The 25,630-nt window shown below is 36.9% G+C and overlaps 2 protein-coding genes across 7 annotated transcripts in view; one reads left to right on the top strand and one right to left on the bottom strand.

Moving 5' to 3' along the window:
* Positions 1-1,565: 1,565 nt before the first annotated feature.
* On the bottom strand, positions 1,566-20,852 carry UROS (uroporphyrinogen III synthase). Of its 5 annotated transcripts, XM_087964332.1 has the most exons (11): positions 20,661-20,773; positions 17,200-17,289; positions 16,995-17,075; positions 14,808-14,891; positions 11,319-11,415; positions 11,115-11,189; positions 9,727-9,801; positions 6,152-6,235; positions 2,547-2,632; positions 2,001-2,099; positions 1,566-1,764 (listed from the first exon to the last, which is right to left on the bottom strand). In XM_087964332.1, the coding sequence occupies exons 3-11, from the start codon at positions 17,055-17,057 to the stop codon at positions 1,645-1,647; spliced, it is 783 nt and encodes a 260-aa protein (XP_087820458.1). In that variant the 5' UTR covers positions 17,058-17,075; positions 17,200-17,289; positions 20,661-20,773; the 3' UTR covers positions 1,566-1,644. The 5 variants fall into 5 exon arrangements, with proteins under 5 accessions (XP_087820458.1, XP_087820456.1, XP_087820459.1 ...); XM_087964330.1 differs by having other exon boundaries at positions 16,995-17,289; positions 20,661-20,852; XM_087964333.1 differs by lacking the exon at positions 17,200-17,289 and having other exon boundaries at positions 16,995-17,076; positions 20,729-20,840.
* The window catches only part of BCCIP (BRCA2 and CDKN1A interacting protein), a 17,556-nt gene continuing 12,759 nt past the window's right edge, over positions 20,834-25,630 (top strand). For both annotated transcript variants that reach the window (XM_087964329.1, XM_026668900.2), the window contains exon 1: positions 20,834-21,057. In XM_087964329.1, coding sequence (XP_087820455.1) covers positions 20,911-21,057 — 147 coding nt within the window. In that variant the 5' untranslated portion in view covers positions 20,834-20,910. The remainder of the gene's footprint in view (positions 21,058-25,630) is intronic.

The raw sequence follows: 25,630 nt of genomic DNA, 5'->3' as shown, positions 1-25,630 counted from the left end.
AGAATCACAGATTCATTCAGAGATCTATCTATCTGCGATTGGCTAGCTCAGTCTGTCACATAAAATTTGCTTGCAAGCAAACTCACAAAATTAACTCACAACACATGTATGTAAATATTGAATTTTTTATTAAAAAAAGAGCAACTTTTACCCAAAATCAGGCAAAGCAGGCAGGCAGATTGAGTTGCTCACAGAATGATTCAGTAATCAATCTATCTGCCATTGGCTACCTGAGTCTGTCACATAAAATTTGCTTGCCGTGAGTCACTGAATAATAGGACCTTCAGTCCTAAGGGAGGTTTGGCTGTGCTTAAAAGTAGAGCCAAAGATCTAAAGACTAGCTAGAAAGCAAGAAATGCAACAATTTCCTGCTTTCTAGCTAATCTAAATCTCCCAGCACAGCAGAACAGCTGATGGTCGGGGAAAAAAAAGGAAAAATAGCAATTTAGTAGGCAAAGCCAGGTAAGGAATGAGTAGGCGGGGAGGGTTCCCGTGGGTCATGTGGGCGGCGTAGCCTTGTGTTTCTGCGCAGCCTGGATTAATTGCTTTGGGGGTGCTCTGAGGGTGATATTTCTCTACAGCCCACCAAAATTTTCTCGCGGACCACCAGTGGGCCGCGGACCACCGGTTGGCGACCGCTGGGTCTAGAGTAGAATGTTTCTCATTTAGGCAGAATAAGCCTTTTCCATTTGTAACACTATAGCTTCTAACTCAATGACTTGTTCTTCTTTGTTTCCTGTACTTCTCTTTTTTAAGGTAGAAGACTACTAGGGTTTTGAGATTTTATTGTGTAATCATCACGGAGGAATGTGTGTATGTTAGGAAGTTTATTGATAATGTGTTGATTTACAGAAAGGAAATGATAAAAGTAGTAATGCTTGAATTATGGAAGACTGGAGTTCTAGATTAGTTGATGAATATGGTACAAGATAAAAAAAATAACCCATACATGTAGTAAAAGGAATCATATATACATACATAGATAGACACACACATATACACACATATACAGAGAGAGGGAGGGAGGGAGGGAGAGGGAGAGAGAGAGAGAGAGAATATGAATGATGTGCAATGAATTTTAAACAGACTGTATCATGCACCAAGGATATGACACACACACAAAAAGCATGAATAGGTGTGCAGACACGGTGCAAATGAAGATAATTTGCAAAGATAGAAAAGTGCAGACATACAGTGAATGTATTGGCGAAAACTAGATTTGATTTATTTACTTTTTTTTCTTATCTAATGCCTTCAATTTAATTGGTTGTTTCTGTGCTCTGCTTCCCTAACATACAGCCTGATGAATATATTTATTCAAGTATGATAATCATCTATTTTTAACTTCTACTAAGGAAATGCAAAAACATGATTTAAAGCTACAATTCAGATTCTTTTTGTATAAACTAAGTTAACTTATCAAACATTAGTTAGAATACCCATCGTATAATCTAGGTTTAGCAGTATTTATCACTACTACTAATAAGCAGAAGTGTTGAAAACATGAAAGATGTATACTTCCAATGATTTCCAAAATAACCCAATATTAAATAATAAAGAAGGTATTTTAGACATTAAAATTTAATTTTAGGTATTACTGCAAATTACATAATTTCAATCACAGAGTTTTCAAATGTATTACAGCTACAGACATTTTCTAAGTTCAGCAGCAAGATCCTGGGGGGTTGGGCGACTGGCAGTACAGCTTACTAAGATTCCTTCAGTTACAAGAGCTTCAGCTGTTGTGGGACCTATAGCAGCAAACTGAAAAGAGAGGCAGGTTATAGGATTTATTTATTTATAAATATAGAACAATAATTAAACTTAAAATAAAACAGAGACGTGATGGAGAAAAGCAAGATAAAATGCAGTAGAGATATGCTTGCTGCGTTGGTCATCAAGCCTGATTTAAAAAATGTGTTCAATGAATTTATGGCTTTCAGATCAGCTCTGTAGCAGTTATAAAATACTACCTCTCAAAATTCTGGTATAAAACTTACCTTAATTTGAGAAATGAAATCACCTGACAACTTCAAAATTTGCTTCAGACAATATTTGACACCAGAAGGACTGAAGAAAATAACACTAGCAGGAACACCCTGTTCAAAAAAAAATATTGAGAGGGAGAACAGGTATTTCTTTATGTTTTCGGTTTTCCAATATTCATAGACTTTTATAACTCTTTAAAAAGATAAATGGCTTCAGAAGTTAAAAGTTACCTTCATTCCTAATCTAGGCACATGACTGCAATGGAAATGGCACTGCATTTTGTTTAGCAAAACCACTCTACTACTAGATGAAAGAATGGCCTCTTTGAAGCTGGGAAGCACATTTGGCATGTTGAATGTGTGAATTGTGAATGCTGTCATATTATGGTTACCAGAAAGCCTGTCAGTTCACAAAGCCATAGAAATTCTCTCTTAGTAGCAGGGCAAAATATCTCCAAGGCATTTGCTTGATCTAATCTCTGTTTGTTGGTAACTCTGTACCTGATAAATGGAGACAATACCTTCTTGAACTGCAACGTGACTCAGAAAACAAAATACCTCTTGTGAGAAGTAATTCGTCAAGGATTCCTGGAGGTCAGGATGTTGACTGGTTTGATAAACAGTAACAGATTCCAACATAACATCTGCAATATGAACAATGAAACTTGGTTGTGATTTAAGTGTTTATCAATTCAATTCAAACATGAATAGAAATATATTTAAATCAAAATGTATTCTTATCTTCTACCAAAAATGCAGACAAAGCCAATTGATTATGAAAGCAAAATTCTTATCAATACCAGGAATATTTTCTAATGTATAATTTTATAAAGATATCACAGATTTTTCATTGACTGGATTTTTCCAAGATAGGAAGAAATGTGACAGTTTGATGGATCTGGAGAATTTGTTTTTATTTTAGAACAACTAGATTTAGAACAACAACTGTGATTAGTTTATTGCCAGCAGATGGTAGTCATAAAGCCTATTTAGGCTTTCCTCTGCTATTTAAAAAAGGATAAAACCAATTAACTGAGCATTATAGAAGTGAGATGACAGACCAATACTCCTTTCCGGTGTCATACATATTGATATAAATGGCACACTATTAACTTTCTTCCATTTTTGTGTTGTCCTTAAAAGAATTAATAAGCTGGCCATAATTCAATGTTTTACTTGTCAATGTTGTGAAAACAGGCATCTGTGCAAGATTAATTATGTGTAGGGGTGACAGAGAAAATACAAGTGAATGTCATCTCAAATATGACCATAAAAACTTGTTTTCAAGATCACTGCCATCATTTTAAAAATAATGAATCAATCGGTGTATTCTTTATGCCAAAAGAACTTGGTTAGCAAACATAAAAAGTGGTCCATCTTTGACAGCTAAAATCCACTTAAGTGTTTGAGTGACAAGTACACTTCAAAAATAATATAAGCACTGTCAGGGCTATTACTAAGGATTGTTTGTTTATTGGATTTATCCCCATCTCAATCAACTAACAAACTCTAAGCAGAAATTTTTATTTATTTGATCTTATGTGTATCTCCCCCTCCCCCCTCCCCCCATAACCACCAGCCTATGAAGTTGATGAATACAAAAAGAGTGACTGGCCCAAAATTATCCAGACAAATTCCTTGTGTGTCCGATCAAACTTGGCCAATAAAGAATTCTATCTTCTATGGCTGAAAGGGGATCAGAACTCTGGTCTCCCTGCTCCTAGTCTAACCCCCTACTCTTATTGGCTCTCCTATAATATGAATACAGCAATTATAATAATGTTAGCTAAGTTAATAACATTATAGTAACATATTAAATTAAAATGGCACCAATCAGTGAATTTCGAGCTTCCAGAAATCTGTATGAGGAGGGCCATCCTCTCCTTGTTATTTCCAAAGAGGCAGCCCTGGGAGAGAATGCCTGCCTTCAGGCCCACTCCTATGAGCCTCCCAGTAGGTGAAGTGCCTTAGCACATACTGTCTCCCTATGCTAACCAGGTGAATAGAAGGTTTTGGAAAAAGGGGACTCCTGTTTTGTTTTGTTTTGCATAGGAACTTGGGAAAGTATTATAGTTCAATTCGGAGCATTGGTCTATCCTAGTCGTGTTTTGTTTTGTTTTGTTTTTTGCATTAATTTTTTATTTTATTTCCAAAGTTAAAATACAAACTCCAAATAAAAGAACAACAAAGCAAAAAATAAAATAAAGAAAATTAAATTAAATTAAATTCCAGGCTTTGTTCCTAGCCAGGATTTTTTTGACCCTACTGATATGAGTTCCTATCTGGCAGGATTTTTTTCCACCTCTAGGTGAAGATACTAAGGATTGAACATGAGACTTTCAGCATTTATTCTACAATGAACCTGCACTCTGAGCTTGTTTATTCAATGTATATGGTTGCCCACTTCTGGGCGACTCTTAAGATGCCTAGAAGACATGTCAGTCATCGTAAGATCTTCTGCGTCAAGATCTTATTCCATGTTTTAAACAATGGGATTTTGTGTAGTTTTTTTTCACTGCACAGAAGTGAAGTGACATTAGAGAGATTAGGTTGCACAGTAATATACAAACCACACCTACGTCTTGTCTGTAAGCAGATCAGTTCATTACATAGAACGAGAAATGGAAAACAACAGTTGCTCGTCCATAACCATAGTTCTAGTGGCCTTTACAAAGTCACACATATGGTTGTTCCAGACTGCTGGCATTGTTAGAACATTCTAGAGTTTAGCTGCATTTTGGCAGGTCCACAAGAGCCCTATCCACTGCACACAGGTGGATACTTAGCTTAGTTTCTTAAGATCCGCCCAGGGGTGGGATTCAACCGGTGTTACTATCAGTTCGGTGACTATGTTTTGCGCGCGCATGTGCACCTGACATGCACTGCACACACGTGTCAAAAAACCTTAAGCTGTGCCACCCGGACAGCTGAAAAGCGCTGCACGCGGGTGCGCACTTTGAAAAGCCACTTTTTTTCCTGCTTTTTCAACCTCAGCTGTGCCGCGCAAAGCAGTTGAGGTTGAAAAAGCAGGAAATAAAGGACAGGTAAGAGCCCAGGTGGGCGGGTGGCCCAAACAGCAGCAAACACAAAACCGGTTCGGTGTCTGCTGTTCTTCAGAGCTACCGGTTCTTTAGCATCCCACCCCTGGATCTGCCCAGAACAGTCATGGTGACTAGAATATATAGTCTTTTTTAAAAGTGGAGTTGGATTCAAGAATTATATGAAAGTCAAAGTAATTAGGCAATTTCCAAGCTTTAGGTAATAATGTTAATGGCAGCAGTGTAGATCTTTCTGAGAAGACTGACTTAAGGCCCCATCAAGCTTCCCTGTGCTTATGGGGCTCCAGAGTGGCCAATTCCCCTGCTTTCACTATATTGATACTACTGGCCTCCACATTTTTATGAAGATTCAGAAAATCTGGAATAGGTGCAGAGAAGGACAATGTCAATGGCCAAAGGATTATTATAAAGAAGAAACAGGGGACAATGGATAGCTCAGTCTTGAGTAAAGAACAGAGGAAAATATGACAGTACTTTCCAAATACCTACAAGGACTGCCATAAAAAAGATTTGTTATCTAGCAGCCCAGAATCTAGAACAAGGGTGTCAAACTCGCGATGTCATGTTGTCATGTGACTTATCACAACTTCCCCCTCTTTGCTAAACCAGGGCGTGGCCAGCACGTGATGCATCCACCCCGCGGGCCACAAGTTTGATACCCCTGATATTAGATAATAATCTTATGTTACAGAAAGGCAGATTTGAGGGGGGGGGGATGTTAAAAAGCCTGAGAGCAAAAATGAGGTAGCAGAACTAATCACTGAGGGAGATAGTGAATTCCCTTAACTAGATCTGTGCAAGCAGAGTTTGGAAAGCCATTTGTGGGAGGAAGTTTCAATTTTAATTCCTGCACCATGGAGAATTGCATAATGTGAGACTCTTTCCAACTCTTCAGGGTCATTATTATTTTTTTCATCTTTTATCCCACCTTTATTATTTTTATAAATAACTCAAGGTGGCAAACATACCTAATACTCCTTCCTACGTTCCTCACAACAATAACACAGTGAAGGGAGTTGGGTTGGCTTAATAGTCATCGTCTTATTCCCTCTGAGCTTCTTGGGAGTAGAAAACTACTTCTCAAAAATATGTTTTATATCAAACCTTTGTCCTTGAGCATTGTTGGAAGTGTTTCCCTTTTCAGAGCACCACATGGAAAAAGAAGAGGCAATGAATTGGATGGCTCTCCTGTTTAAGAAATAAAAAGGGATTTGATTCAGATTTGACTTGTGGGCTTACAATTGTTGAAAACATTTAATGCTTAAAACTAAGCACGCATCCTATAGAGTAGAAGCTATTTAGCATGTAAATTAAAAAAGGAATCCATTGCTGAGTTATAGAAGTTTGCCTAAAAAGATCTGGCAAAAAGATTAATTGCCTTGCTATTCTTGTGCTATTCAACAGAGAGCTCAGAGCACAATGCTTCCAAACATTTTAATACATTTTCTCCTCCCATTCTGACATTTGGCATTCTTCAGACTTCACATATAGGCACACATGTAGAAAGTTAAAGACTCAATTCAGCAGGATAAATTCATTTTCTACACAAAAGGAAAGGTCAAGATAGTCACAGGAAGGAACAATTTGCTTTGAAAAGAGCTCCCAATTCTAATAGTGTTTCTGTTGTTATTGACTGCAGCCAACATCCTTTTTAACATTAGGACTGTTAATTGGAATTATATCTATCACTTTCTCATCTTTAAAGATAATATTCCGTAATCACTAGCTTTGCTGGAATAAATACTGTTTGGAGATTAGCGAAGGGGAATTTTTTTAAAAAAAGAAAAACAGTTCTTTGCTTATGCACTTCCATGACAGTTTTTCCTAACATTTTCTCATTAATTTTAATATTCACACAAAGCATACCTACAGGCTTAGAAACATTAAAAATGACTAGATTGCAAGTAGATTGCAGGTTCATTATTAGTTCTTATGTTCTGGATGTTCAGGTATACATGCCAACACTTTGCAGCCAGAATGGTACCACTCATGTAAAGACAGCAGATAAGCAGTAAGGGATTTTTCCCCTCCGAGTACAAACTTAGTTCCAGTACAAATAAATATTTAGGAGAAAAAATGAAAGGGAAAGAGAAAATTAGGCCCATGGATTATTTTATGGTAGTAGTTTGAAGAGAACATTGTGAAGGAAGGATGAAATGTAAGAGGTAGGGGTACGGAGGATGGCCTGAGAAGAATCATTTAATTGAGTTGGGTGGCTATAGAAATGAAATGAATCAATAAATAAGGCAGATATGGGCAAAAAATTGGCAACCTTTGGTGCAGCTTATCTGCTACATAAAAAAGGAATTTCTATTCTTTTTTAATTTTTATTTTATTTTTCTTGGTCCTCATATAGCCAAAAGTGGCATCAGCTAGAGAAATCATCAATGAGAGAAATCAGCACACATCTTTAGGAGGCAAACCTTTGAGAGTCAACCCAACGGAAGCCTAAACAACCCATGAACATTGTAAGGAGAGCAAATGGAATACTTTGTTTTTATTAGATTCTATTTATAGATAGCCCTCATTGTACAACTGTAATAGTAATGAAGCCTATCCATTATGGTCATATGTCGTGACCGTCGTAAATTGGGTCAGTCATGTGACTGATCCAGTTGGTCAACCTTTTTTTATGGGGATTGTTACGTGAACACTGTGGTGAAAAAATGAATGCTGCTGGCATTAAGCGAACCCATTGGTCACTATGGTGCAGTTTTGCTGACTATCAGAAGTAACTGATTTTCAACAAAACTGTTATAAAACATAGCCACATGATCACAGGATCCTGAAAATAGTTATAAATATGACTGTTACCAAGTGCCTGAAATGCGATTGATATGAACAAAGCTTGGGTATTAATATCAACTGGTAATTTTCAATATGGGCTTGTCCCATCCCGATGGTCTTCTGTATCTCCAGCAAGAGCGCAGTTATCATGTCTCCTTTGCCTGTGGTGCACTTATAATGAGTTTCTTTGTAAGGGATTTAAAGACAAGTGAAAACCTTTTGATTTTGTTGAAACCTGTCTTTCTATTAGCATCCCAAAAGCACCACTTGCTTCCTAAGACCAATGTACATATTTCTACCAGATTTGTATTCTTTTGTTTGCAGTCATTTATGTGTGAGGGAAAATGGGAAGAAGGAGAACAGATCTATTTTAAAAAACAGTTGAGATACTTATTTTAAACAGTATAAAATATTTTTGCCTTTGAAGATTCCTAACTGAACACAATCTAATAATCAATAGAAGGACCTTATTAAGATCTAATCATCTTCATCAGAATAACCTTATGTTTTATCAGGCACCACACAGATGTCAGTAACATGAAGCAAAAAAAAAATTGAGGCAAAATGCAGAGAGAAAAGGAAAATACATTAACATCGCTGCTTCTGAAGGCTTAAGCCAATGTGATTCCTGAAAAGGAAAGTTAATCCTTTTAAATTGGTTTAGAACTAAAGAATAACATTTTGATAGCGGTAGACAATTTAACAAGGACAGATTTTCCTTCTGTATAACTACCTACATGTGGCATTGCATTGTAAAAAACCTGTAAGATTTATCTTGGGAAAAAGACAAATATTGATGCTACCTATTTAATTAAGGGAGCAACTAACCTTTTTAGCACAATAGATCAGCCAAAGCCAATACCAAAGACAAAGCTACTTGAATAACAGGAACTGCCCTGGATCCAAACTAACATAGTTCTACTTTGGCCCAATGCAACTCAGTGAGATAATTTAAGTGTCTTTGGTTTATATGTCCAAACAATTGTAGAACTAAAGTGCTGTATGAATTATGTATTTTAAATGTTCTACCATCAATCACCTTTGTTTTAATTAACATGTAGTTCTTGTGCTTTCATAAAAATTTCATGAGATATTGAAATAAAAATTAAATAGGGAATTGGCATGCTGTAAAATGAGGCACCCATCTTTAGCCTTAACTTACACAGTATCTCCACATGCTTAGTACAGCTGAAGATCCAATATAAGTTTTTTAAAAATCAACATAATTGGTGACTATAGTTCATGCATTGTGTGAAAGTAGATTGACTGGCTCAGTAAAAAAAAAAATCTCAGAATTGTAGAAAGTACTATAGGAAATTAGAAAGGAAAACAGGGAATAAGGATTACTTCTGGTAAATGGATGTTCTAACACTGGCCAATAACCACTGTGTTGGGTATTGCATAAATAACACCCCCATAACAGCCATTTTGGGAAGTCCTTTACTGACATGCTCTCAATATGCCAAATGTGACATTTGGTCCAAAAAGATATTTTTGCCATAGACAAAAAGTAACCAATCCCTCTCTTGGCAAAATAGGAGAAAATCGTGCTGCAGCATCCAACAGCAAATGTCCCACATGACTTCTCTTTCTTGCAAATGTTTTCTCAAGAGAAGATTAGAGACTTTAATTCTGTGAAGGAGCAGGTTTCCCTCTCTAAACTAACATTGCATTTTAGCATTTATGAAATGCCACAGGATGCTATTTTTTGCTATTGCCATTGATAACATATTTCAAGTATAATGAGAAGTTTTTGGAACTGCTTTCATTGTTACCCAGGGGAGAAAACATTGCGTATTTTATGTAGACCATAAAATTAGATCATAGTAACATAGACATATTGAAGATGATAAAGTCATACACCTGTTATTGAAATGTATGTTTCCACTTACGGGAGCAAATGAATCTGGCTAGTTTTTCAGCATTTCCACAATCTTCTCCTTGTGGTTTGAGACCTATTTCAGTTACTGATAGGAAAAGGAAGAGGAGGAGGAGGAGGAGACAAGATAAAGAAGATGATGGCTTATTTTATAGTCATTGTTTAAAAGTAGAATTTTGTTTTTAAATTATCATATGCAATCCCAGGACTTGATTAAGTATGGAGGCACAAGAAAATTGTGTAGCAACATGGTTAAATCACATTAGTTGTTCACCCTAATTCTGGTAACCAGATCACTGTAATTAGGCAAAAGATTACTTTTTTACATGTAGTATAAATAAAAATATGTTAGCATTATATTCTGCTGAAAAACATGACTGCTGTCTCATCTATTTGGTTCCTCGTGTTATTTTTGCAGTAACTTAGCCTCTGTGTAGAGTACAATCATTACAAAAACTATAGCAGGTTTACAATCTAAGAAGACAATAAAAATATGAGATTATACAGCTACAAAAGAGAACATTTTCAGATGATACTTAAAGTAAGGTTGAGTTAAATATTTCATGCACACAAATAGCTGTAGCTCCAGTGGAATTGAAGGAGGAATATTTGATGGCTTTTAAGAAGTGGATATATTCAATGTACTTTTAAAGTTGATATTTCACACAGACAATTTTTTATTTGCCTTGCCTTTAAAAACAGAAGCTTGTTCCTCACCTATAGGCAACAATCTTGCCAAACTAAAGCAGACTACTTGCATCATAAAACATATACTCTGGGAACTAAGGAGGAAGCTGTCTTAACTCTCTTTCTCCCACACAAACTGTCTAAAACTGCACTGTTATTTGCTCTTCTGGAATGCAGTCCTTCCATCCTAGAAATCTGACAACATCAGGTGAATAAATGACCAAAACATTTTCTAATGCTAATAATAAGTAGCTTCCATATATATAATATGGGGGACCATGCAACATACTTCAAACATAACAATGTATTTTCTCCTCTAGCACATCCTTCTTATATGAGCAGTCTGACCACTTTGATACCTTACTTATTTGTTAGATATAAATCCCACCTTTCTTTCAACAGCTCAATCAGCCTTGTAAAGCATCCTAGATTAAGGGAGAATGACTGGCCCTAAAATACTCAGTGATATTGCATGACTAATGGAGGACTTCCTTCTGGGAGAGACTCCAGCCCTGGATTGCTTTCCTAGAGTTTTAGATAAGCTGACTGAATCCTTGATCTGCCAGAGAGGATTAAGGAGCAGAGAATAAGACAATACATTTGCTAATCTTGTTTTAACTTTTTGTCCTGCAGTCAAAATAGAGTTTATCTGTTAAAAGGCATAATGTATACTTTTCTTAAACATTTTTATATGAATCTAAAGAAGTGTCTTACCTAATCCAGCAGTAGCTTTCCCTACCGCATAAATAGGTTTAGTATTCCATTTTCCTTTTAGATAATTCTTCCAAGCTAAAAATGAAACAATGAATCTTTCACATTTCATGCTATGTTAAGCCAAAAGAATTAGTGAACAAACCACAATTCGGTGGATTCAAACAATCTACTAAAGTAAAACCATGCAAACAACATTATGCTCACCTTCTTTTTTACAACTATCCACTAGGCATAATTTAATAGCTTCTACTGCCCTTGGACTGGTAAAAATTAGTCCATGGTATTGATCAGGATGAAAGAGCTGTTTGTTGAAGAGAGAAAAAATATAAGTAAAATATTAACAGAACATTCACCACCAAGAAATCTTAAAAAGCGAAGTGTTCGTTTCAGTATTATTTTCACCAAAATCTCAATACATGTAAAAGCACTAAAACTTGCCATTTTAAGGAATAATGGGAACCCATTATACCAAATCTTTGAAAGCTTATTGTGTCAACCTGGGATTGGCATATGGGAAGATTCTAGGGCAGATAATACAAGTGCTAAATCGATAAGCATTTTGAATATAATGCATGGATCATTACAAGACAACATAAAAGCTATCAAATTTAAGACTACTAAGGCATTTTTTTAAATAGGGTACTTCTTTTGTAGGTTATCAGAATGCTGGGCTACCACATGTCATTATGATTAATAAAATAAAGTGTGGAGATTCTTTTAGAACTGTTCCCATCAACGTTTTGTTGTAAGGATGTATCTAATTTTTCAAGCCAAGTCAACCAATACTGGTGATCAAACAGCATTTGTCATCACTTGAATAGAATAGAATTCTTTATTGGCCAAGTGTGATTGCACATACAAGGAATTTATTTTCGGTGCATAAGCTCTCAGTGTACATAAAAGAGATAAGTGATAAATTGTGATCATAGCCATCATAAAAATACATTCATCATAAAACATTTAGTAATAGTCATAGGATACTATAAGCAATCAACATAAATAAAACTAGGAAATAAAATAATATAAATCATAAAGATACAAGCAACAAAGTTATAATCATAAGTAGAAAAGGAAATAGGTAATAGGAAAGATGAGAAGAGTAATAGTAATACAGCCTTACTAAATAGTTTGACAGTGTTGCGGGAATTAGTTGTTTAACACAGTGATAGCATGGGGGAGGAACTGTCCTTATGTCTAGTTGTTCTAATGTGCAATGTCCTAGAGCCGTGATGGCGAACCTATGCCATGCGTGCTGGAAGTGGCACACAGAGCTGTTTCCCCCAGCACGCAAGAGCTCGCCCGAAAGGGCCCCACTGCACATGCATGTGCACCGCCGCTGCCCAACAGCTGATTGTCGGGTATCTGGCATGCATGCATAGAGAGGGGCGGGGGGCACGGGAAACACACATGCACGTGCAGAGATGTGCAGCGCGTGCTCGGGGTCACGGGCACGTGATGTGTGGCACACAGAGTGATCGTGCGCATATGCACAGATGCACGACACTGAGGGGATTGCGCGTGCAGGCGCAGGGAGCGTAGGGGGGCAGCACGCATTGCCTTCTGGGTGCTGGCACGTGAGCATGAGTACACGAGCGCATGCGCAATTATCGGCATGGGAGCTGAAAAAGTTTTGCCACCACTGCCCTAGAGCATTGTTTTGAGGGTAGAAGTTGAAACAATTTATGAATGATGCTCTCTTTTCTTTTACATTTTGTTGTTTTTGCCTGAGACAGCTCCTTATTGTGCTTACTAGTATGGCTCAACCTATACCTAACAATGTGACAAGGTTTAAACTGAAATAACAAGATTTTTATATTTAAAAATCCTGGTTATATATAATTGATAACACATATTAATATGGGTGTATAACCTTATATCAGCATGTTTACAACTCTGTTAGCATGCATAGTTTTTATACACACACACACATACAAGATGCTGTTTCTTTTAAGAGACCTTTCAACCATCTGCTTTGTGTACTGTTTATAAGATCCAAGTACCATTACAATTAAAAAAAACAGCATAATTTCTAACTCAAGAGATCCATTCTAGTAATCAAGTTATTTATTGTTACTATATGTTTCCAGACTCATAAAGCAGAGAAACTTGGGTAGATTTCTTCCCTCTGTGCTTTGCTTATGAGTTTTCATTCAGAACCTGCTTAAAAGTTGGTGGGCCTTAAAATCATTTAGATATTTAGATTGCTTGTTTTAAATTTGTACAGTTAGCCTTGACTTATGAACACAATTGAGCCCAAGATTTATGTTGCTAAGCGAGTTTTGTTAAGTGAGTTTTGTCCCATTTTATGTCCTTTCTTGCCACAGTTGTTAAGAGAATTGTCAAGTTAGTAACATGGCTGTTAAGTGAAACTGGCTTCCCCATTGACTCTGCATATCAGGAGGTTGCAAAAGGGGATCGCATGACCCTGGGACACTGCAGCCATCATAAATATGAGTCAGTTCCCAAGCATCTGAATTTTGATCACATGACCATGGGGATGCAGCATAGGTCTAAGTATGAAAAATGGTCATAACTCAGTTCTTTTCAGTTCTGTTGTAACTATAAATGGTTGCTAAGTGAAATGTTGTTAAGTCGAGGACTACTCACATTTAACGTTTTGACCTCACTTCACAAATGCTCAAAATGGTGCTCGTTTTGTACTGTAAATTAAAATATCCTGATGATAAACTATTTTAATCTAGTTTCATTCTCTTCCTCCCTCACCCCCTTTTCGATGGTCTTGATGGTAAGCTTGCTTCAGAGATTTAGAATGCAACTTTATACTAATACACATTGGAAGCAAGTATCTTTATAATCAGAGAAACTTTCAAATTAACATACAATACTGTGATACTAAGATATACTAAATGAAATTAAATGCAAATGCTATAAACTTTTAAAATTGTTTTCAATCTAATAGTTGTTTTTAATAAATGTAAGCTGTCCAGAGATATAGACGAGTGGGCAGACATATAGATTGAATGAATAAATAACATTAAAATTAATACATTCTTAGGTTTATAATTTGTTCCAACCACCAAAATTAGATGTGGTCACACTACTTCAACTCCATGATAGTAATTACCCCTCTCTCAGAATATTAGAACATTAAAGTTAATTGCAGAGCACCAATAAAAAGGGAGTCATTCTTCATGCAAAGAATAGCATTTGCTGCCATGAAAGATGCAAGTCACTAAATGATTTTAAAACACGACAGACTATACACATTGGTGAACGATGGACCTATTAATGCAATCATCAACATGTACAATTATATTTACTGCTACAAGCATTAAAGATCAGTTCATATAAAGCAACAGTGAAAAATGTTTTGTGAGTTTTCTGAATATATAATGATACAATACCACATGCTCAGAATACTGGGTTAATAGGTTTTGCCCTGGATTAACAAGATTATTATTACAAATCCATTATAATTTTCTCATAATTCTTGATTGCCATAATATTAGGATAGAAGAATTTGTTATTACCAAGCTGTTAGGAATCAGACATTTTTGCTTATCTATTACAATTCACACGACTACAGTCATACTTTACTATAAGTGTCCTGTCCTCAATAGGATTTATAACATCAACATTTGAATTGCTAACCAAATAAACAGAATAAAAGGAAACGTAAATGCATAGTTACAATAGCATGGGATATTACTAGAAATAAATTTCAAAACTTACTTTTTCAGAGAAAGTTTGAAGAGAAGTAAATTCAAATGCTAAAACTGGAATTAAAGTTGCTTTGAGTCCATGTGAACCGAATTCCTTTTAAAAAGAAGTACACATTTTTATGGAAAAAAGGAATCCCAATTGAATTATTGCCCATTACTCATTGAAACTCCTAAAATTATGGATTATAGAATAGAACAGAACAGAATTCTTTATTAGCCATGTGTGATCGGAAACACAAGAAATTTGTCTCCTGTGCATAAGCTCACACATATAAACAGCAAGTAATAAGTCATAGGTCATAATAATAATTACAATCATTAATCATAAGTTACAAACAATAATTGATAAATTATAAGAAACCAATAGGAAAAGATAGCAAAAAAATTGAGAAGATGAGCAAATAATATAAATATTGCAGTATTTTTTTAATTTGTTTTTTGACTAATCAGGAACCTGTGAGCTTTAACTATAGCACAAGATGAATGACCCATGTTATTAGACCTGGTTGAGCAACCATCTCCTTTATCCATTAAGCAGTTTGATACTAACATATTTTCACTAACAAATGCCCAAGTACCTATCTGACTCTGACCTCAGCTGTTACACCTAACCTAAGTCTGGAGGTGTTTTTCATCCCAAGTCTCTGCTCTTGTAATTTCTTGACTCTGGAAAAGTGGTAGAATGCTCTAAAGCTTGGGTCATTTTGCTGATCTAGAGAAAAGAACAGTCCACATATGGATTTTTGAAAATTTTATGGCAACAGAAACATAGGCATTTACATTTTACAAGTACTTCTGATAATTCTTAAAGTAGCAGAACAAGACAATTCAAAAATTATATAAACATCAATAAACAGGACTGAAAATAAAGAGAAATATATCTAGCCATGAAAATCATTTCACAAATAATATCATGCCAGGGGGGAAAAACTATGGTTTGGAAAAGAATACCTATTAGGCATATTTTATCCCCGCCCCCACGAATATATGGGGTGTGTGTGTGTGTGTGTGTGTGTGTGTGTGTGTGTGTGTGTATATATATATATATATATATATATATATATATATATATATATATATATATATATATTTGTTTTCTTAAAGCCGAACACCATACATACATATATATACATACATACATACATACATACATACATACATACATACATACATACATATATATATATATATATATATATATATATATATATATATATATATAAACAAACAAACTTTGGCAACAGTTTCTCTGAACTGTTTTCACTGTGATGTGGAAAAATGACTGAATTCATACTAAGAGTCTTGCACATGATTATACATGCTAAGTAGATTACTTCATTAAAAATTAATTTTAATGCAGTTAATCTAGTCTATATGATATAAAATGTGGAAACTGGCTATAGAAATAAAACCTACATTCCTCTATGTAGGAACAAAAGTATTAGAAGAAAGTCAGATATTAAAGGCATCAATCACCACTTCTACCATTCGCTCTAATTTAAATAAGGAAGAAGAATGCTATCATGAAAGCTAGCTTTATTCCTGAGCAAGGGACAGTCTAACAGATCTTCTATCTGCTGAAATACTGAACAGTGAATTTTGAAAGCAGTATAAGAAATAAGTCTTCAGTGTAATAGCACACCAAATAAATATTAGGTATTAGAGGCCCTTATCTTAAACAGTCATTATCTATTCCTTGTTAATATATGTCTTACTTCATAAAGGGCTGATAAATTATTGTGAGAGCTTATACAATTTTTTGACACTTTAAAGAAGACTTCTTTAAAATATAATCTGTATATTATTCACCTATGGTACATCAATTTGATAAAATACCACGTATTTCATTTTCAGGAAATAATTCCTATAAAGTTGAAAAGAGAGGCCACAATATATTTTTACAATAAAAATGAGTCACACATTCAATTACTTCTGGCTTACTGATGTCATGACAGTAGCCCTTAATTCATAGCTATCACGGAGTGTAAAATATTTCCAAAAAATAATTGAAAAGAGGCATAAACAACTAACATATTGTCTGAGCTAGTCTGGGCTCAGGGGTGGGTGGGTTGTTTAATCATTCAATTCTTAATGAAATGTTATCTGTTCAGTACATCCATCATGCTAAAATAAAGAATTACATTTTGGATGAGCTGGAATGCAATTCCAACACAAATTTTCTTCTTAGGTTACTCACCTTTATGTAAGAATCTGGTCCACCATCACTTTCCTTTGGATCTTTCAGTAACAACACTTTCATGGTTTACTTATGAAATGCCTTGTAATAGGGAAGCACAGAATGGAAATAAATCTAAATTAGGATTCTTTTTTGTACAAGAATTATACTGGTTAATAGTCACAAGAAACAGGATAATGGTGTTGGTCACACGATGAGTACGCACTTAATGTGCACCCTCTGCAACTGCATATCAATCCTGATAAGGCTAACAAGATGCATGTTGTTTTTAAATGATACAATATGTCTTCGTTTCCTGAAAGGAAAAGGTGAAAAGAATTTGCAATAGTGGCGAATAGTGGTAAAAAGAATTTATTTCACAAATATGCAGTATTCTAACTGTATGCTATGTATCTTGCATTTAACTTTATAATATAGAATTTTGGATATTCCACCAAAGTGTTAGAAGAGTCTGTAACTACTATTATAATACATGCTTTCCAATGCCCTTACAGTATTTGCTTGTAGACACCTAAAGAAGCCCATCCCAAATGGTGGTGTTGTCCTGCACAAAAGAGATAAGCTATGTCTGCCAAGAGGTTTCAGATATACTCCAAGTCAAATGTGAACATACAGCTCTTTTTCAGAGCAATATTGCAGTATTTGGCAGATAACCTAAGGTCCAGCAGGGGAGACATCCATTTTGTTTAATGTGCTGGGGGTCAAACCTAAGGGATATTCTCTTTTCACAGCATGAAAACAGTCTCAAATCCACCAGAATTTCCCGAGGTCTAGGTATTTATACAGTGTACTTCTCATCTGCCTTTCAAATGTGTGGATAATTTACAGTATAAAACACACAATAACATTAAAACCATGCATTTTAAATGAGCCAATTAAAGCAAATTAAATTTAGATTGAAATAAAAGTAGTGGTATTTTCTAAAAATGTGGCCGGATGGTCTGCTGCTGTCAGAAAGCTACCAATCACACTGGCACCGTTTCAGTACAGCAGAACCTTGCAGGCCTCTCTCCTAAATATTTAGGCCAACTAACCCAATTAACCCTGGAGAAGGTGAACTCATTCGTGAAAGAATGATTCAGGGGCACTGATCCTCAAAATAGTATTACCAATGATACCAGAATTCTATCACCAACAGTTAGGTAGCCATACACCCACTGCTGAAAGATATCTATGCAATCTGACTCTAAGCAAATAAAGGTGAGCGTTTTCAGAGCCCACTTTGATGGTCTCCCATCAGCACTAAATGTATGCATTAGTCATCAGGTTGATTTCCTTGTTTAGTGTGATTCTTTACTTGGGATGATATATGTTGTGTGTTTGTCTTCCCTAAGCTAATGTATAGTTTATTGGGGCTTTTATATCTACGTATAGAGTTTGGAGGGGTATTTAATTTGTGCCTGGTTCTGTATACTTCTTTGAATTCTACCAATGCATTTTGTGAAATACCTATGGGTAGTACTCGACCTACAGCCATTCATTCAGTGACCATTTGAAGTTACAGTGACATTGAAAAACATGACTTATGGCTGGTTTTCACACTTGATTGTGGAAGATCCCCAAGAACACATGATCAAAATTTGGATGCTTGGCAACTGGCATGTATTTATGATGGTTGCAGTGTCCTGGAGTCATGTGACCACCTTTTGTGACCTCCTGACAAGCAAAGTCAGTAGGAAAGCAAGATTAACTTAACAACCATGTTGCTAAGTTAACAATTGCAGTGATTCAATTAACAATTGTGGCAAGAAAGGTTGTAAAACGGGGCAAATTTCACTTAATTGTGTTGCTTAGGAAATTTGGGGCTCAGTTGTGATCATAAGCCGAGGACTATCTGAATTGCTAATTTGTGATATTTGGGGTTTTATTTGGTATCTTAAAATGTTACAGCAAGTTCTTCATTGCTGAGTTTCTTAAACTTGCTTTCTTGGAATGGAATGGAATGGAATGGAATGGAATAGAATGGGAATAGGAATAGAATTCTTTATTGGCCAAGTGTGATTGGACACACAAGGAATTAGGCTCCAGTGCATAAGCTCAGTATATATGTATATACTGTACATATAAAACAGTAAGTAATAGGTTATAGATCACCAATCATAGATACAATCATTAATCATGTTACAAACAACAATTGATAAATCATTTGGCGAGAAAAGATGAGAAATGATACAGTGCTGTGAAAATTAAGTGTTCAGCAGAGTGATGGCACAGCGGAAAAAACTATCTTTGGGTCTAGTTGTTTTGGTATGGGATGCTCTATATCAGCACCCTGAGGGGAAATAGGTTATATCCAGGATGTGATGGGTTTGTAGATATTCATTTAGATATGGTGGTAGAGAGCAGAACACCAAGTTGAAATTGAAAGAATGATCTGTGGGTCCAAGGACAAGCTTTCCCCCCCTCCCCCTTTATCTTTTTTAGGCTTTTCTTGTCAAGCTATATCCCAAAGGTGCTTTTTCAGGAGGCAACTGGACTTTTTGGTTTTTTTCTTTGGAGATGTTTCGCTTCTCATCCAAAAAGCTTCTTCAGCTCTGACTGGATGGTGGAAAAAGCTTCCCTATAAAATCTGGGGGTGGATGGGGGTGAGGAATAGAATTATCTAAAGCACTTGTCTTGTCTAATATGGGAATGATATCAGGCCAAATTAAAATAATCTTAAATTACATCAGTCCGATTACCTTGTCTCCCATTTCCCATAAGCAAAAATACTGGGTTATGTTTTAAGGATGATTTTGGAACATAACTTCACCACAACATTGTGCTGACCTTTTTTCGAGGGAACTTTAGGGAAATACAATAACAAGAAAATGATAAACAGGAAACAAGGGTATTTTATTCCTCTCATTCTCGCACAGAAAAATAAGACTATCTTTTCCCCTCTCTACTGAATGCAGTATTTCTCTCCCTCTGTCTCTATGGGGATGAGGGTGGGGGACCTTCAATTGCAATATATTCTTAGCTGGTGGTGTTAAGACAAGAAATTTAAATTTCAAGTTTACACTTGAAAAAAAAAGCTAAACACACATATCCAGGTAGTCCTCAACTTAACAACAGTTCATTTAGTGACCAAGGATGCGATGGAAAAAAGTGACTCATGACCATATTGCCCCCAACAATCTGGGTCCTCATTTGACCCACCTTAGAAGGATGGAAGGCTGAGTCGACCTTGAGCCTGGTGAGCCTCGAACTGCCAAAAAACGGAGCAAACTCATTGAACAAATCTCTCACTTAACAGCCTAAATTTTGGGCTCAATTGTGGTCAAAAGTTGAGGACTAGTATCTAGTAGAGTATTATGCAGGGGTCTCCAACTTTGGCCACTTTAAGCCTGGCGGACTTCAACTCCCAGAATTCCCCAGCCAGCAAGTTGGCTGGGGAATTCTGGGAGCTGAAGTCCGCCAGGCTTAAAGTGGCCAAGGTTGGAAGACCCCTGTGGTACAGCACACAGGCTGACTGTATTTGAGAGGTAAAGTCTTGGCAACCAAGCATTAGAGCGTTACGCACCCCCTTTGCAACCCCCCTCCCCTCAGAGGTCGCCCGCATTTTTGAAACTCGGATCCGAAAGGCTCTAAGAACCAAGGAAGAAGCCAAGCTCCACCCTAGACCGTCGCAGCCCTTCTGACAGAGGGGAAGTTCCGTTCCCGGAGCCCGCGCTCACTACCTACCCTATCTAAGCCAGCCAAGCAGTCATTGGTTGAAATAGGAGCAGCTCCCCTTCCCTTCGCCCCCTTCCCTCGCTCCCGCCTCGGGTCCTCCCCACAGGAGGCAGCGGCTCCGAACCACGTCGAGACTCGTCGCTCCTCTCCCAGACCGGCGCTCCTCGCCTTTGCTTTCGCTTCCCCGCCGCCCGCGTTTCCGGCTGGCGGGCGCATGCGCGTAGAAGAAGAAGAAGGAGGGAGGAATAAATAAAGAAGCATGGCCACTGGGGTGAAGCGGAGGAAGGCGGAGGGGCCTTCAAAGTCCCGGCTGGTGGAGGAGGAGGAAGAGGAAGACACGGACGACCAGGAGTCCGATTCGGAATTGGAGAGTGATGGCGAGGAGGACGAAGAAGAAATTAACGAGGTGAGTTGAGTCTCCCCACCCCTACCCTAGCCCGGCGGCTTCTCTTCCAACCTCTGCCTGCAAGCAGACGAGACTTTCCCGGCTTCTTGATTAGAGTTGTCCGCAGCCTCGCGTCCGGGAAGGGGGGGTGGCGGCTCCCAAAACGCCGCTTGGTTGCTGGCCTTGGTTTCATTCCCCCTGAGAAGATCCCGCTGTTTCCACAGTGTGGTCCTGCCTGGAAATCCCTTTCATTTCCAACTTGCTTCCCATTCATTCCGAATTCCAGAGAATCCTCGCCTTACGACTGCAATTGAGCTCAGAATTTATGTTGCTGGGTGGGAAATTGGTTAAGTGAATTTGGCCCCGTTTTACGACTTTTCTTGCCACGTTCGTTAAGTGAATCGTGGCAGTTGTTAAATTAGTAACATGGTTGTTAAGTGAACCTGGTCTCCCCCTTTTGCTTGTCAGAAGGTGATTGCACGATCCCCGGGTCTGTGGGAAGAAATATCCATCTGGTTCAGTTCAAAGCTGGGAGAAAGATACTGGAAACATGGAGGCTGATTGGAAAGAAGGTTTAATGATGAAGCGGAACCACATGTGGCTCTGGGCAGCTGACCACATGGAGTTGAAAGTGGGTGGGTTTTTATATCTTCTTTGGGCTTTGCACTTAAGCTTCCTGTTCCTGTGCAAAAACATGTATTCTTTTTTTTTAAAAAAAAAACGTTTTTATTTTTTACAACAAACATACAGACAAAACATAAAAACATAAAACCCTCTTTCAATTATATACATACAAGGTGTCAGTTGGTTACAATCTTTTATGCTACCCTTTTTTTTACCATTACAAGTTATATAAATTCTCACCTTATCAATCTAGCTTGTGCTTATGTAATATCAATTATTAATCATTCATTTGACTAAACTATTTTTCCATCATTCTATACGAGATATTCTAAATTTCATTATGGTTTAATCTTATACATTCATCCAATGGTTGTATATTTTATATTGTATTCTATATCAATCTATTAACTTTTATTATAAAGCTTGCTAATCTATTTCTTTACCATGTCTTTTTATCTAACCATTGATAAAATAAATCCCATATCATATGAAATTGTTTATCTTCTTGTTCTCTAATTTCAAATGTCAATTTGCTCATTTCGGCACAGTCCATGATTTTCTTAATTTCCTCCTCCATAGGTATTTTTTCATTTTTTCAATTCTTTACTGTATATTTCCGGTATAATTCCCAATAAGAATATCTCAGGTTTAAAGTCTATGTGTTGTTTTATCATTTTTTCCAACCATGTGTGGATTATAGTCCAATATCTTTTTGCATCCGAGCATGTCCATCACATATGGTAATATGAGCCAGGTATCTGATGACATTTCCAACATTTATCCGATTTATTCGTGAACATCCTCGCAATTCTCGTCGGGGGGTAAATGCCACCTGTAAAACATCTTATACAAATTTTCTTTATATGTAGTTGACATTGTCATTTTATAATTTTGAGACCACAATTTTTGCCATTTATCTAGGTCAATCCCATATCCAAAAATTTTCCCCCATGCAATCATTGTTTCTTTTACTTGTTCTTCCTCTAATTTAAACTCCAACAAATGTCCATAAAGTTTTTAAATTACTTTTTCATCAGTACCTGTCAAAATTTTATCTCAGTCAACTTATCATAGATACCTTCTGTTTTAACATCTTTATCAAATCTAGATTGTATTTGCAAATATGAAAACCAATTCATTTTTACACCTTGTTCTTCCAACACTTGCATAGATTTAAGTTCACCCCTTTCATTCAATATCTCACCATATCTAACGTTTGTTCCTTTTTATATATTATTGGATAGGAAAAAGCTTCAATAATAGATAACCATAGTGGAATTTTTCAATAATATTGCTTTTTTATCTTCTCCCAGTTTAGAAACAATGCTTCTCAAATATGTCTTCTAAAATACCCCTGCATTTTTGTTCCCTTATACCAGAGGAAGGTATGCCACCCGAACAGCAAGTCATGTCCTTCTAAATTCAAAAGTCTAGTATTCCTTAGTGTTATCCACTCCCTTACCCACATCAAACTCGTTGCCTGATAATATAATTCCCAATTGGGCAAAGCAAATCCTCCTCTTATTCTTGTATCTTGTAGCAATTTAAGTTTTATTCTCGCTTTCTTCCCCTGCCAAATGTATTTTAGCACTATTTTGTTTAGATCTTCAAAAAATTCTTTTCCTAGTCTGATTGGAATTGTCTGGAGTATAAGTATAAGATTCTAGGCAATACATTCATCTTAATTGTAGGTATTCTCCCAATCAATGATAATTGTAAATTTTCCCATTTTATCAAGTCTGTTGCAATCTGTTGTTTGAGTTTAAGATAATTGTCCTCCTTAAGTGTGCTACATCTTGGTGTTATGTGTATCCCTAAATACTGTACTTAACCTTATTTGTGACCTGGATCCCCCAAAACTTCCTCCAATTCTTTCTTTCGTCTTGCTAACATATTCTTTGCTAAAATCTTTGTTTTATCTTTATTTTCAAACCTACTACTTTTCCATACTCTTCTATCTTTTCCATCAGTTTAGGTGCTGACTCCAATATGAATACCAGGTCATCTGCAAAAGCTTGTAATTTATACTCTTCTTTTTTAATTTTCATTCCTTTTATTTCTTTTTCTTCTCTGATGTTCCTATTCAGCACTTCCAGTGTTAACACAAACAACAGAGGCGACAGTGGACAGCCTTGTCTAGTCCCTTTTCTTATATCTATAAAATCTGTTAACTCTCCATTTATCATTGCCTTTGCAGTTTGTTTACAATATATCGTTTCTATGGCTTGAGTAAATTTTCCACATGTATTCTGTTGTCAGGCTTCATGGGGCCATGTAGGGATTATGTAGAGGGTCATAGCTGGCTCTATAGGGAAAGGGGGAAATGTAGATCCTAGGTGCTTGTCTGAGCTAATTTGGTTTACCTCTGGCTTATTGTTTATCTGAGCTCCCAGGTGAAGTTTGGACTGCTCTGGAGGGGACATGCAATGTCTGAAATGCCCTTAGGAGATTGTGCAATGTAGTGAGCTCTGTGTCTTCTGCTAAATGGTAGTGGGTTCATCCTATTATGTCCTGAAGGATCATGTCTTGTTCTTAATCCCATCACCCTGAAGCTTGAAGGTCTTTTGTTTTGTAGATAGGCTGGCCCAGTCTTTCTTAATGGGCACAAAATATCTGCGGGGGTAGGGGGGCTAGACTGAGTCTGCTGTCTGTCTTTAAAAAACCATGTTTCTCCATTTCTCATTTAGGGAAATATAACATCTTGCCTTTTTAATATTCCTCAAAATATTTCACTCTTCTCGGCGGGGAGCTTCCCACAATATACTGCAAATTGTCATAAATGTGAGTCAATTTTCAAGCATCCGAATGTAAATCACATGACCACGGGGATGCTGCAATGGTCATAAGTATGAAAAATAGTCATAAGTCACTTTTTTCAGTGCAGTTGTAACTTTGAATGGTCACTAAATGAACTGCTGTAAATCGAGGACTACCTGTACTGGATTCATGAAAAATCCTTGTGGACGATCAGTTAAAGATGAGCCAGCAGTGTGCAGCAGCAACCGAAAGCTAATACAATCCTGGATTGTATAAACGGATAGAATCAAAATCACGTGAAGTATTGGTACCGCTTTATAATGCCTTAGTAAGGCCACACCTGGATACTGCATCCAGTTTTGGTCGCCACATTGCAAAAAATAATGTTGAGAGTCTGGAAAATGCAGAGAAGAGCGACTAAGATGATTAAAGGCCTGGAGACAACATCTGAAGAAAGGTTGAAGGATTTGGGTTTGGCTACGCTAGAGAAAAGAAGGACTTGGTGGGGGGGAACACATGATAGCAGTATTCCAGTATTTGAGGAGATGCCACAAAGAAGAGGGGGGTAACTTATTTACCAAAGCACCAGAAGGCAAGACAAGAAATAGTGGATGGAAACTGATCAAGGAGAGAAGCAACCTGGAATTAAAGTGAAACTTCCTAAAACTGAGAACAATTAACCAGTGGGATAGTTTGCCTTCAAAAGTTGTGGGTGCTTCATCACTGGAGGTTTTCAAGAAGAGACGGGGCGGTCACTTGTCTGAAATGGTATAGGGTCCCCTACTTGAGCAGGGGTTTGGATTAGAAGACCTCTAAGGTCCCTTCCAGCTCTATTCTGATTGATTGGCTTCTTGATGCCAATTTCCACTCGGAGATTTCCTTTTCTTTTGGGTTTCATTCTCCAACTCATGTGAGTGATCAGAACCAAAACAGGAGGCCCAAACATGTAGTCAAAGTGCATTTCGTCACTAGCTTTGCCACCAAAACCTGGAAGAGCTTTTCTTTATCTTGATACCTTCTAAATGTATTGGACTGCACCTCCCATCAGCCAGTAGGGTAGTTTGTCAGAAGCATGGAACAACTTGTGTGAGATTGGGCAATGCAATTTCATTTATGGTGGTTGCATTTAAAGTCAGTGCAAGTGACAAAAGAGATTTAAAGTGATTTTATCTTCATTTGAGGTAAAGAATTTGGGAATTAATGTCATAGGCAC

The sequence above is a fragment of the Notechis scutatus genome, chromosome 4, assembly GCF_049901735.1.
Source record: "Notechis scutatus isolate UNSWTSFEM ecotype Mainland chromosome 4, rNotScu1.2, whole genome shotgun sequence".
NCBI classification, from domain to species: Eukaryota; Metazoa; Chordata; class Lepidosauria; order Squamata; family Elapidae; genus Notechis; species Notechis scutatus.
Note: the sequence above shows the minus strand (reverse complement) of the source record. Positions and strands in the feature narration are given on the sequence as shown.